This window comes from Corythoichthys intestinalis, chromosome 9, assembly GCF_030265065.1.
Source record: "Corythoichthys intestinalis isolate RoL2023-P3 chromosome 9, ASM3026506v1, whole genome shotgun sequence".
Taxonomy (NCBI): domain Eukaryota; kingdom Metazoa; phylum Chordata; class Actinopteri; order Syngnathiformes; family Syngnathidae; genus Corythoichthys; species Corythoichthys intestinalis.
Window position 1 is genome coordinate 34988701 of NC_080403.1, and position 13077 is coordinate 35001777.

General features: G+C 41.1%; 1 protein-coding gene across 2 annotated transcripts in view; it reads left to right on the forward strand.

Moving 5' to 3' along the window:
- The window catches only part of LOC130921233 (chemokine-like protein TAFA-1), a 265602-nt gene that overhangs the window by 212931 nt on the left and 39594 nt on the right, over nucleotides 1–13077 (forward strand). For both annotated transcript variants that reach the window (XR_009064312.1, XM_057844877.1), the window contains exon 3: nucleotides 7936–8076. Coding sequence is in view for 1 of the 2 variants with exons in the window: in XM_057844877.1 (XP_057700860.1) it covers nucleotides 7936–8076 (141 nt within the window). In the remaining variant the exon portion in view is untranslated. The remainder of the gene's footprint in view (nucleotides 1–7935; nucleotides 8077–13077) is intronic.

Sequence of the window (13077 nt, forward strand, 5' to 3'; positions counted from 1 at the left end):
AAGGCGTTCCCAGGGCAGCCGAGCGACATAGTCTCTCCAGCGTGTCCTGGGTCGACCCCGGGGCCTCCCGCCGGTGGGACATGCCCGGAACACCTCTCCAGGGAGGCGTCCCGGAGGCATCCGAACCAGATGCCCGAGCCACCTCAACTGGCTCCTCTCAACGCGGAGGAGTAGCGGCTCGACACCAAGCCCCTCCCGGATGACCGAGCTTCTCACCTGATCTCTAAGGGAGAGCCCGGACACCCTGCGGAGGATACTCATTTCGGCCGCTTGTATCCGTGATCTTGTTCTTTCGGTCACGACCCACAGCTCGTGACCATAGGTGAGGGTAGGAACGTAGATCGACCGGTAAATCGAGAGCTTCGCCTTTTGGCTCAGCTCCTTCTTCACCACAACGGACCGGTGCAGATTCCGCATCACTGCAGACGCTGCACCGATCCGCCTATCAATCTCCCGCTCCCTCCTACCCTCACTCGCGAACAAGACCCCAAGATACTTGAACTCCTCCACTTGGGGCAGGATCTCATCCCCGACCCGGAGAGGGCATGCCATCCTTTTCCGGCTGAGGACCATGGTCTCGGATTTGGAGGTGCTGATCTTCATCCCAACCGCTTCACACTCAGCAAACCGCCCCAGTGAGAGTTGGAGGTCACGGCTTGATGAAGCCAACAGCACCACATCGTCTGCAAAAAGCAGAGATGCAATGCTGAGGCCACCAAACCGGACACCCTCAACGCTTCGGCTGCGCCTAGAAATTCTGTCCATAAGAATTATGAACAGAATCGGTGACAAAGGGCAGCCTTGGCGGAGTCCAATCCTCACTGGGAACGAATTCGACTTACTGCCGGCAATGCGGACCAGACTCTGACACCGGTCGTACAGGGACCGAACAGCCCTTACCAAGGGGCTCGGTACCCCGTACTCCCAGAGCACCCTCCACAGGACTCCCCTAGGCACACGGTCGAACGCCTTCTCCAAATCCACAAAACACATGTAGACTGGTTGGGCGAACTCCCATGCACCCTCGAGGACCCTGCCGAGGGTGTAGAGCTGGTCCACTGTTCCACGGCCGGGACGAAAACCACACTGCTCCTCCTGAATCCGAGATTCGACTTCCCGACGGACCCTCCTCTCCAGCACCCCTGAATAGACTTTACCGGGGAGGCTGAGGAGTGTGATCCCTCTATAATTGGAACACACCCTCCGGTCCCCCTTTTTAAAAAGGGGGACCACCACCCCGGTCCCTTGTGTATAGCTGTAGCGACATTTTCCGTACAGTCTCACATCATCATATCATTGCATCCTAACTAGCACAATAGTTCAAAATTCATATCCTCACCAAAAATTCACAGTTAATGTCTGCGATGGTATGCTTTGGCAGTCTTATGTGTAATACAAAGCTGGTCTTTTTTGTTATTTATAATTCAACTATTACTTTCTGAACAAGGTCAAACAAAATTCTGCAATTTTTTAAAAGACAGAAACTTTAACTTTATCAGATAAGAATGTACAGTATGTTTCAAGCAGAGTCAATAAATACAATCATTACAAAAATAAACACAGTAAACTCTTCAAACTTAGTAGTCAAACTTAAAAATGTTGCATCAGCCACCCCATAGTATGTTTAGAGCTTTCAAATTGATTAAAACATTATTTTATTATTTATTTCAACTCTTGTTTGTACAGTTATCTATCATGTGTTCTGTATGAGTTACATAGAATCTTGTAGTCTCCTACCACAGTATTTATTTGCTCCTCAGATATTCAGACGGGATAACAGATTTTAATGAACAAGAACTGTCCTTGTATGACATTTGCAGGTCAGGATGTGTCACAAATGACAACAGGCTAATGTAAAGAGAATTTAATTGATGGGGGAATAAGGGATGTTTGTTGCGTGCATGTGTATGTAATAATAATCAGCAAAACATCCCTAGAAAGTTACTTGGAAGATGTGAGCTTTTGCTGTGCCGATGATGCAATGTAAACTCCTCACTTACTCAGCTTCGACTGGAAAGCAAGTGCGCAGGTCAGAGGGCCACCAGTAAAATATGCAACAAGCCCAACACATGGTGAGTTTGGGGCTTTAACACACTCAAGGGACATTTTTTCCCTCCTACTTTTAGAGTCCGTGTTGTGCCTTGTTCTGCCCAGAAATCCTTAACAAGTGTTGAGAGAGGTGCATTAATAGTGCATGACAGAGTGGTCCAATGGGACTGCAAATGTTTGCCTCTTAATCCAAGATTCAGTGGCCTTTGGTCTGACCATGCCAGACATTGATGGAAATGGGAGACGAAAACTCACCCAACTTGTGAAATCTGCTTGAAGGACAGTTCTGTAATTCATTTCAAACATGTGAAGAGCCAATTTCGGCCAAAAGGACACCCTGGTTGTTGTCAGTGAGTATAAGTGGGTCTTTTACCACAATGGTGTGCCCTGTAGAGAGTAAATAAATGACACAAAACACTATCTTCAATTTGTGTGTGCACTATAGTCAGTAGATCTGAGAGGATATATATAAATCCTGTTATTTTCCCCTTTCTTCACTGGGATGGGTTCCACTTTAATTGTTGGACGCAGGTGTCTGTTGCAGTGCCTGTCAAGAAAAGATAAAGAGTTTTTCCTAGGGCGCAAGGAACAGGGAGTGCAGTGATGGAGGGTCCCTTTCCTGCAGCTCCGCTGGCTGCATTAGCCCGTCGCTTTATAATTGTGTGAAGGGGCACTACCAATGGCTCTCTCATTACTCACTGGCATGGCCGCTACCTGGCAGGCAGACACACCTCGTCCTCTAGCATTCTCTCGCTGTCTCCCTTATTCCACCATGGACCCTCGCCTCCATCACTCCCTCCCATGGGCAATCCCCCTTATTGTTGTTTTGACCCGGTACCCCCCATTGGCAGATATCACCTTTTCTTCTAAGAATATTCTTTTTGACATCCTCCTTTGTCAGCCGGCGTACTATTGTATTGTACCTTCACATTGAGCGATGTTAACCTATGCCTTAGAGTTAATGTTTTACTATGGTCTAGCTTGTACGTGATCCTCAGAGGGCAGGCATTCGAGTATTATGACTCACCGGTTACAGAGAATTTCAAACACTTGCTGCTTTATTAGTAAAACATACAGTATGTAACTGAATCAGATCAAATATATTAAATATGTTAGGACGGTACTATGTGATTGAGGTATCATTACAATATTGATGTTGGTTTTGTGGTTCATGTAGGAGACATAAAAGAGGCACATGTGGTGCAGGGTTGAGAATAAAATGTCTCTACATAACACATTGTTGCGTTAACTGCATTCCTGATGTGGTCTTAGTATTTTAGCCCTCTTGCTAAACAAGTAAATATGAGTCCAGTTACTCCTTACCCACAAAACTAATAAGTGGCATTTTTCTTTTAACAATAGATTGACAAAATCTACCCTCTACAAAAGTGAAACTTTTGATGCATATATTTTACCTTTATTTTTATTTATTTATTTATTTATTTATTTATTTTTTGCGGGTTTCCATGAATAATTATTTTCCGTCATTTTAAAATGCAATTAAAAATAGGTGGATGGAAACCCCACTACTGAAATGCTTATGACCAGTGTTGTTAATCTTACTGAAAAAAAGTAATTAATTATAGTTACAAATTACTTTTCCCAAAAAGTAATTGCGTTACTAACTCAATTACCTGAATGTAAGAGTAATTAGTTACTTGGCAAAGTAATTGGTGATAATTACTTTTTTTTTCCCCCTCAAAAAAAAAAAAAAAAAAAAAAAAAAAAAACATTGGCCACACTATATGAAGTTTTTTGTGGAGGTTTTTGGTACAATTGGCCCGAGCCCAATTCTTTACCCTAATTTACCCTTTACCCTGAATCAACTGTTAAAAGTTGTTAAAATTGCTCCCATTATTGCATTAGTTCCCTTCTCTCTACTTTCGACATATGAAAGTTTTAAAACTGTTTCATCATTTAAAGATAGATTCAAGTCAAGATTTTTGCCGATTTAGAAGTATTTTAGATAAAAAGTTACTTAGGTTCGCGAGGAAGGTTCTCTACAACAGAGCCGTCCTAAAAATCCTACTGCTTTAAGATGGCGGCTGTCATTTTGCATCTAGTTATATCTATATACAGTACAAGTGATATCTACCATGTCTACCATATCTACCATAACATGCGGGCGTAGTTTGTCGGCTATCGGCTACAACATGTATTATTTGAGCTACCTAGCATCGCGTTTGCTCGGCGTTACAACTTTCTTGCCTCCTCCCCGCTCCTGCTCTGCTCTGTCGTCTCGGTGAGTCCGTCTCCCTCAGACTTTTCGACCAATATAGTAACGCATAGTAACGCATGCCTTTCCGTCCTCAGTAACGGTAACGGCGTTGCCAAGATGAGAAAAGTAATTAATTAGATTACCCACTACTGAAAAAAATAACGCCGTTATTAACAACACTGCTTATGACAAACAAAAAACAAAATCAAAAGATGGGTGCATTAAAGGGAACCTCGGAGTTAAAGACGTGTAGGCTCTAATAAACCACAATTGTTCTCTTTTACTAAAATATAAATTATAAATAATAATGTTATTAGAAAAACATATATTACTCTCATTGATTTAAAAATCTATAATATTTAGTACATGTTTTGACCTACGGAAGGCGCCATGTTTTACACACGCAATGCACGCTGCGAGTGGTGCTGAATAGCTGTGCTAGCTTGCAAGTGAAGCTAGTGTGACGACCAGCATGATTTTGTCACATTCTGCTGTTAGTCAGATTGTTTTGCTACAGAGCTGTGGGATGAGTTCCAAACGTCATACCTGCATCCAATTCCAGCTCATCAGATGTGTCTTTAAACCGATCCTAGGCGGCTTGCCGAGATATTGACTTGCTGCCATTTGACAGTTTGTATTCTTGACCCCTTCATTGCGAGTAGCATCTTTGCCTTGGTTTTTCCATTCGTCTGCCTCTCACCATGGGTTTCCCTTTTTTTATTTTATTTTTATTTTTTATTTTTTTATTGATCCCTACTTACAGTCACTGACCCTTTTTGTGTCTCCCTTTTCACAATCGTATGTCTTTTTGTATGTTCAATAAACCCTTATGACGCAATCCCTGTCATTGTTGTCTGCTTGTTTCCGCATTCGCAGACCCTAACAGATTTGTTAGTTTTCATCTGAGAACTTGTTACTGAATGCTAATAGATCGGATAGATCTTTGTAAGGAAAATCATGACTCCAACATCATTCGGGAGTATAGTCCTGTGCTCTACACACTTGTCTGTCGCACGGGAGATGCGGATTCGAATCCTGCTGGGGACCTTCATTTAATTGCCTTTGCTTCTCGTTTAGTGAAATATCGACAGTGCTGTCCTGCTCATCACTTTTTCCCTCGGGTTCAAATTGGAAGGGGAAGAACCAACAACATATTTATGTAGCTAAAGAGTGACACTGTGGAAGCCCGGCAGCGCTGCCCAGTGACGTCACCGCCCAGAGTGCATTGTGTCGTCAACAACAACTGCGTCCTACTAGTTAAAATGATTATACAAATTTTATTAAAACGAAAACATTAAGAGGGGTTTCATTATCAAATTATTATAACTCATACTAACATTTATCTTTTAAGAATTACATGTCTTTCTATCCATGGTACCCTTTAAATTTAGGGGTGCCCCAGTCCAGTCCTCGAGAGCTCCTATCCAACTTGTTTTCCATGTCTCCCTCCTCCAACACACCTGAATCAAATAATCAGGATCGTTATCAGGCTCCTGGAGAGCTTGCTTATCTACGCTGATCATTTGATTCAGAGGTGTTAAAGGAGGGAGACATGTGAAACAAGCTGTGTAGGGGCTCTCGAGGACCGGACTTGCATTAAGTGATTTTAAAAGAATGTTATGTGAATTTTATTGGGTTATGAGGATAGCCAGCAGTGAGTGAGATGCAACTCATTGAGCTACATCAAGGGATAATTTTATACACATGGCGGAAAACAGTCAGGTGACTTGAAGTTCCGCTCTGAGACCCCCAATTTGGCCAACTTTCAAAATTATCCCATATGCATGTGTGATACATCATTGGAATGCTTAAAATCTCATTTTCTGGGGGAAGAACATTTTTTAATAGAAGGGCATTTAAAAAAAAAAAAAAAAAAAAAAGTTTTTTAAACAGCAAAAACCTATCTGGAGGTGAGAGCACGCGAGAGCAGATTTAAAGATGCCATGACTTGAACGAGATATTATAACGTACTTACCTTGTTTCGGTCCAAAAACTCCATGTCGCTTGTATCACTGAGTGTCAAGACACAGCTGTGAATGGCCACAGCTGGATTTTTGGAGGATTTTATGGGTAATATAACAAGAGCCGCAATGCAGAAATCGCAGACATCAAGGAGTGGTTGAGATTTTCTTTTCCTTATATTTTCCCTTTTAAACAATTTTTTTATTTGTTTGGATTGATTATTTATCATCTGACATATTAGAGAAAATGCGACAGTAACAAAAAAAAACACAGTAAAGCGAGTTATCAGGTAGATATCCGTGACTTTTTTACAGACGCTATTTTTTTTTTCATTGTGACATAATTTGTTTAAAATATGTGAGTGAATAATTTTTTAAAGTCGCTTTTTTTTAATGAAATATGAGACATCAATTAATGATTCTAAGCTAAAAACGATAGACATTTTGAATAATAAGTATAATTAATTACCTTCGTTATATGGCTGTGTTGAAACAAAAGCGGTTGCGCGATGTCTGTAAACGGGGGTTTTCAGGGTAAAACGGACAAATGAAAAATAGTTCGGGGGCTTAATGCACCATGAATCTGCTATGGCAGCATATAGACATAGGATACGTTCATACTACAGGTCTTTTTGTACGAATCCGATTTTTTCGTGTTTTTCGAGTGAGGCATTAACTTGACGGTCCGAACGTGACAAGTCGCATAGAACTGGACCATTTCAAATCCGATCTGGCTCACTTTCGTATGTGGTCCAAATCCGATCTCGGCCACATTTTTCCAGACTGTCGCGGCGGTCTGTACTGTCCAGTCTCTGAAATCGGAATTCATGCAGCAATTACATCATCAAAAAGCGAGAGAGACGCTAGGGTAACATTGCAGCTGTGGGACATTAGCGCCAAGCTTGCCTTAAACACGGCTTTTTAGGAAGGGTCGGACTTGACAACAGTCATTCTAAAATTAAAATGGGTTGAGGATAAGCCTGAGAATGATCGGTTTTCTGTCTGCTCCATATAAGCAATATTTCAACATTGCTTACACGGCCGAGAGTCGGGGCAAACTGCCCGTATTTGCGTGTGACGTGCACGGACAGTGTGTGCATGCTATCGAATCATATACTTTGAATATAAGCCTAAACTGGGATTATTTATGCCTGTTATTTGTGTCCTCTTTTTAAAAAGCAAAATATGATATCCCTGGAATGACGGATGATAGCCAGCATGTGTGGTCATTTGTTTTGATGCTTCTGCGCATGCGGGTCGTCTTGCTAAGCGCGTGTCGGACTGCGAATTAGTGTGCATGCGTCATACTTGAATGGACTCAATGGACAAAGGCAGTCTGAACGGGCACGCCAAAAAAGCAGATATGACAAAAAATCGGATTTGTGCATTAAGACCTGTAGTATGAACCTAGCCATATTGTTCTGTCAAACACAACAGTTGTTTTGGCATAAAATACAGCAGTTTCTTTTAAAGAGGAGTGCAAGAGCGAGACTGCTTTTTCAATCTCGTCTGTGTTTTCTGCCACATACTTCTAATTATCAAAGAGTAATAATTGACACCTAATATTATATATGTTTTGTTCTGATTAAGACTATACCCTATTTTATATATTTTTTTCATTACTGTCTTAAGTGTTCAGGGCGTGTGTCTTCAGACATTTACAAATCTCATAACGAATGATTATCTTTCTTGTCCATCTATCCACAGAGGGAGGTACATGCGAGGTGATTGCAGCTCACAGATGCTGTAACAAGAATCGCATAGAGGAACGCTCTCAAACCGTCAAGTGCTCCTGTTTACCAGGCAAAGTGGCAGGGACAACACGCAACAAACCCTCCTGTGTGGATGGTGAGGAAATACCTCGGACTACAGTCAATCTGTTTGTTTACTAATGACAAAAAATGTGTGACAAGTATATCTCGATGGATGCTTTGGAATTTCCCACCTGATTAAATACGTGACAGGTAGTCAATAACAAGCTTCAGTACAAATACAAAAAAGACAGAGATTGAATACAAGTGTTGTTTCTGCAAAATATTCAAAAATAGACTACTGCACTGCACAGTGGGTGAAATATTAAGACAACAGATGTGAAAGTCAGAGGGATTACCATCAAGGAAAGAATTTACTCAGTGCCTAAGTGTTTTTTTTCCTGTGCTAATAATACAAATGCATTCAACCATTAGGCAGGCTGCAGTTTTGCGCTTCTGGGCATCATGTGGCCAATCCAGAGTTTGCGAACACCTGAGAAAGGAGCATGTTGCAGATCACGTTGCCCACGGCAGATCAGGCTGATGAAAATGAATAACTAATAAACAAGTCTGGGGAGCTCTAGGCTAGTGCACCTGAATTACCTCAGCTGAGAAAAACAATCAGGCTCAAGCACCTTTTTGGACTGGGGGGGTTGTCACAAACCTACTGAGACAGAACTGTGATGCTGTGACGCCACAAAGCCCATGAATTTCTCTGCGATCACATTTATTTCACCTCAACCCCGGCCTGAGATCAAAGTGTTCACCTTTTATGGGAAAATAAAGGAGGGTGAGAAAAAATCCTCATTAATAGGTCTGTTACATGAACAGCCAGACAAGACCACTTGATGGGCTCTCCAGGGCTGGTTAGCCATTTGACACTTCAGATGATAAAGAAATATAAACTAGCCATGAGACCAAGCTTATATAAAACCTATTCTCGGTTGATGAAAAGCTGAATCCTTGAGATACTCTGACCTTAAGATTGAAACATTTGCTTGAAATATTTAGGAGATGTTTACCAGACAATGGCAACGGGGGTGACAACGCAAAATTTTTCCAAGGGCCCTAACTCTTACATGGCGAGAGCGTTTTGGGGGGCTGAAAACTCAAAAATTTGAAAATACCTTCCAGAGTGAAAATCTTGACAATGCTCCTCCCTGTCGTCGCCGTCTAAACGGTTGACAACGCAAAAGTGAGTTTTGGGTGGCAACTGACTTCCATACCCTGAAACAGTGGTGGTGACAATGCTTCAATATATTTGTCAGTGAATGGGCTGAAGATACTGATGACGCCAGTGCACGCAAACAATCCGACAGTGTATGAAAAGATGTCTTCAAGTAGCAACCTTGTACACGGCCTGACTGCGTTCAGCATTATACAAGAATCTACAGTGTATCACAAAAGTGTGTACACCCCTCGCATTTCTGCAGATATTTAAGTATATCTTTTCATGGGACAACACTGACAAAATGATACTTTGACACAATGTAAAGCAGTCTTGGTGCCGCTTTTTTGATAGACTTTATTTATTTTCCCCTCAAAATATAGCCATTAATATCTACCGCAAAACCCTGGCAACAAAAGTGAGTAAACCGCATGGGAACTATATACGTCCCTAAATGTCCTAATTGAGTACTGCTTGTCATTTTCCCTCCAAAATGTCATGTGACTCGTTACAGGAGTGCTGTCAGCATTGCTGCAGAGATTGAAGAGGTGGTGGGGAGGTCATTCCCACCACCATGCTTGACTGTAGGCGTGACACACTTATCTTTGTACTCCTCACTTGGTCACCCAGGGCCATTTTCAACACATATATTTAAACACCCACTCTGAAAAAGCACATTATCTCTTTGTAATTTATTATATAAAAAAAGACAACGAACAAGTGCATAAATTAAAAGAAAAATGCTGTAATAACTATTCAAAAGCACCAATAAAAAACACTTTAAAAAATGCATTAAATAAATCAAGAATTGTTATTACTATATGATTAACACCCACCCATACAAACCTATATTAAGACACACAGAACACTTTAAAATGAAACTTTTTTTTTCTCACCTTGACCTATAACCCTACTCACCTTGGCTTCACTGATGCAAAAGCATCTATTGCACTTTGATGTGACAGGTTTTTTGGAAGGTGCACTTCTTTCCTGGACTTGGTGGCCTTGGACTTGGTGCTGATGTGGATAAGTTCGCTGTAAAAGATGGCCCAGGATGTACAGAGGTAGAAGGAAAATATTTCAGAAGAGCATCTACAAAGAGAAGAAAGTGGAATGTTTAGTCAAATAGCCATATGACATAACCATAATAGCGCCTAAATTGTTGCAGCCTACTGTACCTGTCTATTGCCACTATCTTTGATGGGCATAGTTAAAAGAAAATAGATTCTTGAAGCACGGCAACTACACAGGACTATCCGATAATAATGAATTAAATAATATATGATAGCAAAAAATAATAATAAATTGAATATGTTTTTACATGAACGTGATCGCCATTTTAATGAATTAATGACACATTTAGTAACAAATGTTTTCATTTAAATCCGTGGCACTTTTAGTCCCCCATACCACAGAACTTTGAAATTATTAATTCCATATTTAATGGTGTATTTATTTAATTAACCTTGGCACTTTTAGGCAAGGCAAATTTATTTGAAAAGCACAATTTAACACAAGGTAAAAGTGGTTCACATCACGTGAAAATAAGCAAGACAATTTTAGTCTCCCATACACTTTGTCAAAATTTTTCTAAAATTGGAGGGGGGGTAAATTTAACTGAAACTAATCCACAGCTGGCTGAATACTGAAAATATTTCTAAAACAGCAGCCTGGCTCATGATACAGTATAATTTTGCTTGAGCACTAAGTAAATAACCGCTAGCTTGCAATTGTGCTAAATCTACGTGCTTATGCTGTTGAAAAAAATCATCACAACAAACCTCTGTTTTTCTTCTCGTCTTTGCTGTCTTCTTTTTTTTCTTCCGACGCGGAGGGCTTTTGTCTTTTCATGATGTCGACTTGTCACCGTAACATTGCTCAATTGCGGAGGCTAAAAATAGCACCTTCAGGTAGCTCGCTGGTTGCTGGGTGGTGAGTGAGACTAGGGTCTGTAGTGAAATTATCGCATCGCAGGAAAAAGTGAAACGGGCAGAAGGCACACTAGAAAATGATTTCATTATTATTTAAAGACTTATTATGAACTGTTATGTTGTTCTTTTGTTTTATTGTTTTGTATAATTTTTTGAATACTGCTATCATTAAATATTATTTGAATATTTTTCTTGACGCCTTTTTGGATGCTGGTGCGCCCTTAGGCGGTTGCCTAAATCGCCTTATGGGCGGCACAGGTCTGTGGTCACCGCCACACATGCTTGAGACCATCGGAACCAAACAAATTAATCGTCTCATCAGACCATAGGACATGGTTCCAGTAATCAATGTGCTTTGTTGACATGTCTTCAGCAAACTGTTTGCGGGCTTTCTTGTGTACCGTCTTCAGAAGAGGCTTCCTCCTCGGGTGACAGCCATTAACACCAATTTGATATAGAGTACGGCAGATGGTCTGAGCACTAACAGGCTGACCCCCCACCTCTTCAATCTCTGCAGCAATGCTGACAGCACTCCTGTAACGAGTCACATGGACATTTAGGGATGTACGTAGTTCCCATGCGATGTACTCACTTTTTTGCCAGGGGTTTAGATATTAATGGCTATATTTTGAGTTATTTTGAGGGGAAAATAAATTAACTCTTATTATATAAGCTGCACCCAGACTGCGTTTCATTGTGTCAAAGTGTCATTTTGTCAGTGTTGCCCCATGAAAAGATATACTTAAATATCTTCAGATATGCCAGGGGTGTACTCACTTTTGTGATACACTGTAGTCTACTATCACAATTTTTAATTACAGAAACTCCTCTTTGCCAAATTGTTATTTGACCAGGACGAAAGCGGAAACAGCAGAAGTGATGGGTTGCACGCAGGAATGGTGGCGTTGCCATCTACACATTGGGAATGCGTACTACATCGGCAAATAGGAGGTTTCATACACTTTTGCGCTTCCGTGTGCACGAAGTTTTCCCCACACATATGGTAATGATCGTGTAAACACAGAATTAATATAATGGCAAAACGCCACTTTTGCATCACTATGCAAAATTGTTGTCGTGTAAAGTATGGCCTTAGTTTTTGGATGGATAAGCCGCCTATTTGTTAGGGCCCGAGTACCAACTGACGCGAGAGCCCTCTTGGAATGCTAAGGATTATTATTATTTTTTTTTTTCATGGCAAATGAAAAAGGCCAATTTGGAGGCCTTACCATGCTCGAAAGCTCACCAAAATTTGCACATACATGCATCTTTGCGTAAATTTAGATAATTTTGCAAGGTTGTGAAAATATGTAACAAAATGGCTCAGTGGCGCCCCCTTGAATTTGTCAAAAAGGCCTCTCCTATTAGGTTTTTTTCAACCCAGAGCAATGAAATTTGGGGCGTCGATACGCTGTGCAAAACTGCTCCAAAAAGTCTCTTGCACCTATGTTCCAATTTCAACAGGAAATCGGGTATTTTGGATTGAATGTGAAATTTTTATTGATTTACAGGGTGCACATTTGAGACCTTGGCGCCTAGGGAGTTAATTGGATCCTCTCAAAATTGGTGACACTGTTCATGAGACATATGAGATCTTAAGTTGTCAAAATGGTGAGTTTTCATTCACGGGCCTTACCTGGGCGGGGTGCCAAAGTAGGCCATTTTTATGGCAACACGTCTTTTTTTATCTCTGCCATGAATGAAAGGTACCCCAGCCTGAACACGACTGCATTTAAACATTTGCCCATGAGGCCTGGCGTCCCCTAGTGGGAACAGGAAATTTTGTCTCGCCTCAAATTTTGAACATTCATAACTTGGCAACAACATATCTGTGCCAGACTTCCCGTGCTTGGTGAGAGTCATACCCTGAAGGGTCCTGTAGGTGTGATTTGCATCAACTCTGCACAAAAAACTAGTGGCAACAGAAAGTCACTCTTTTACTTATACATGTCCAGTTCTTTTCAGTTTGGTGATTGTAGTTACAAGACCTTTTCTTATA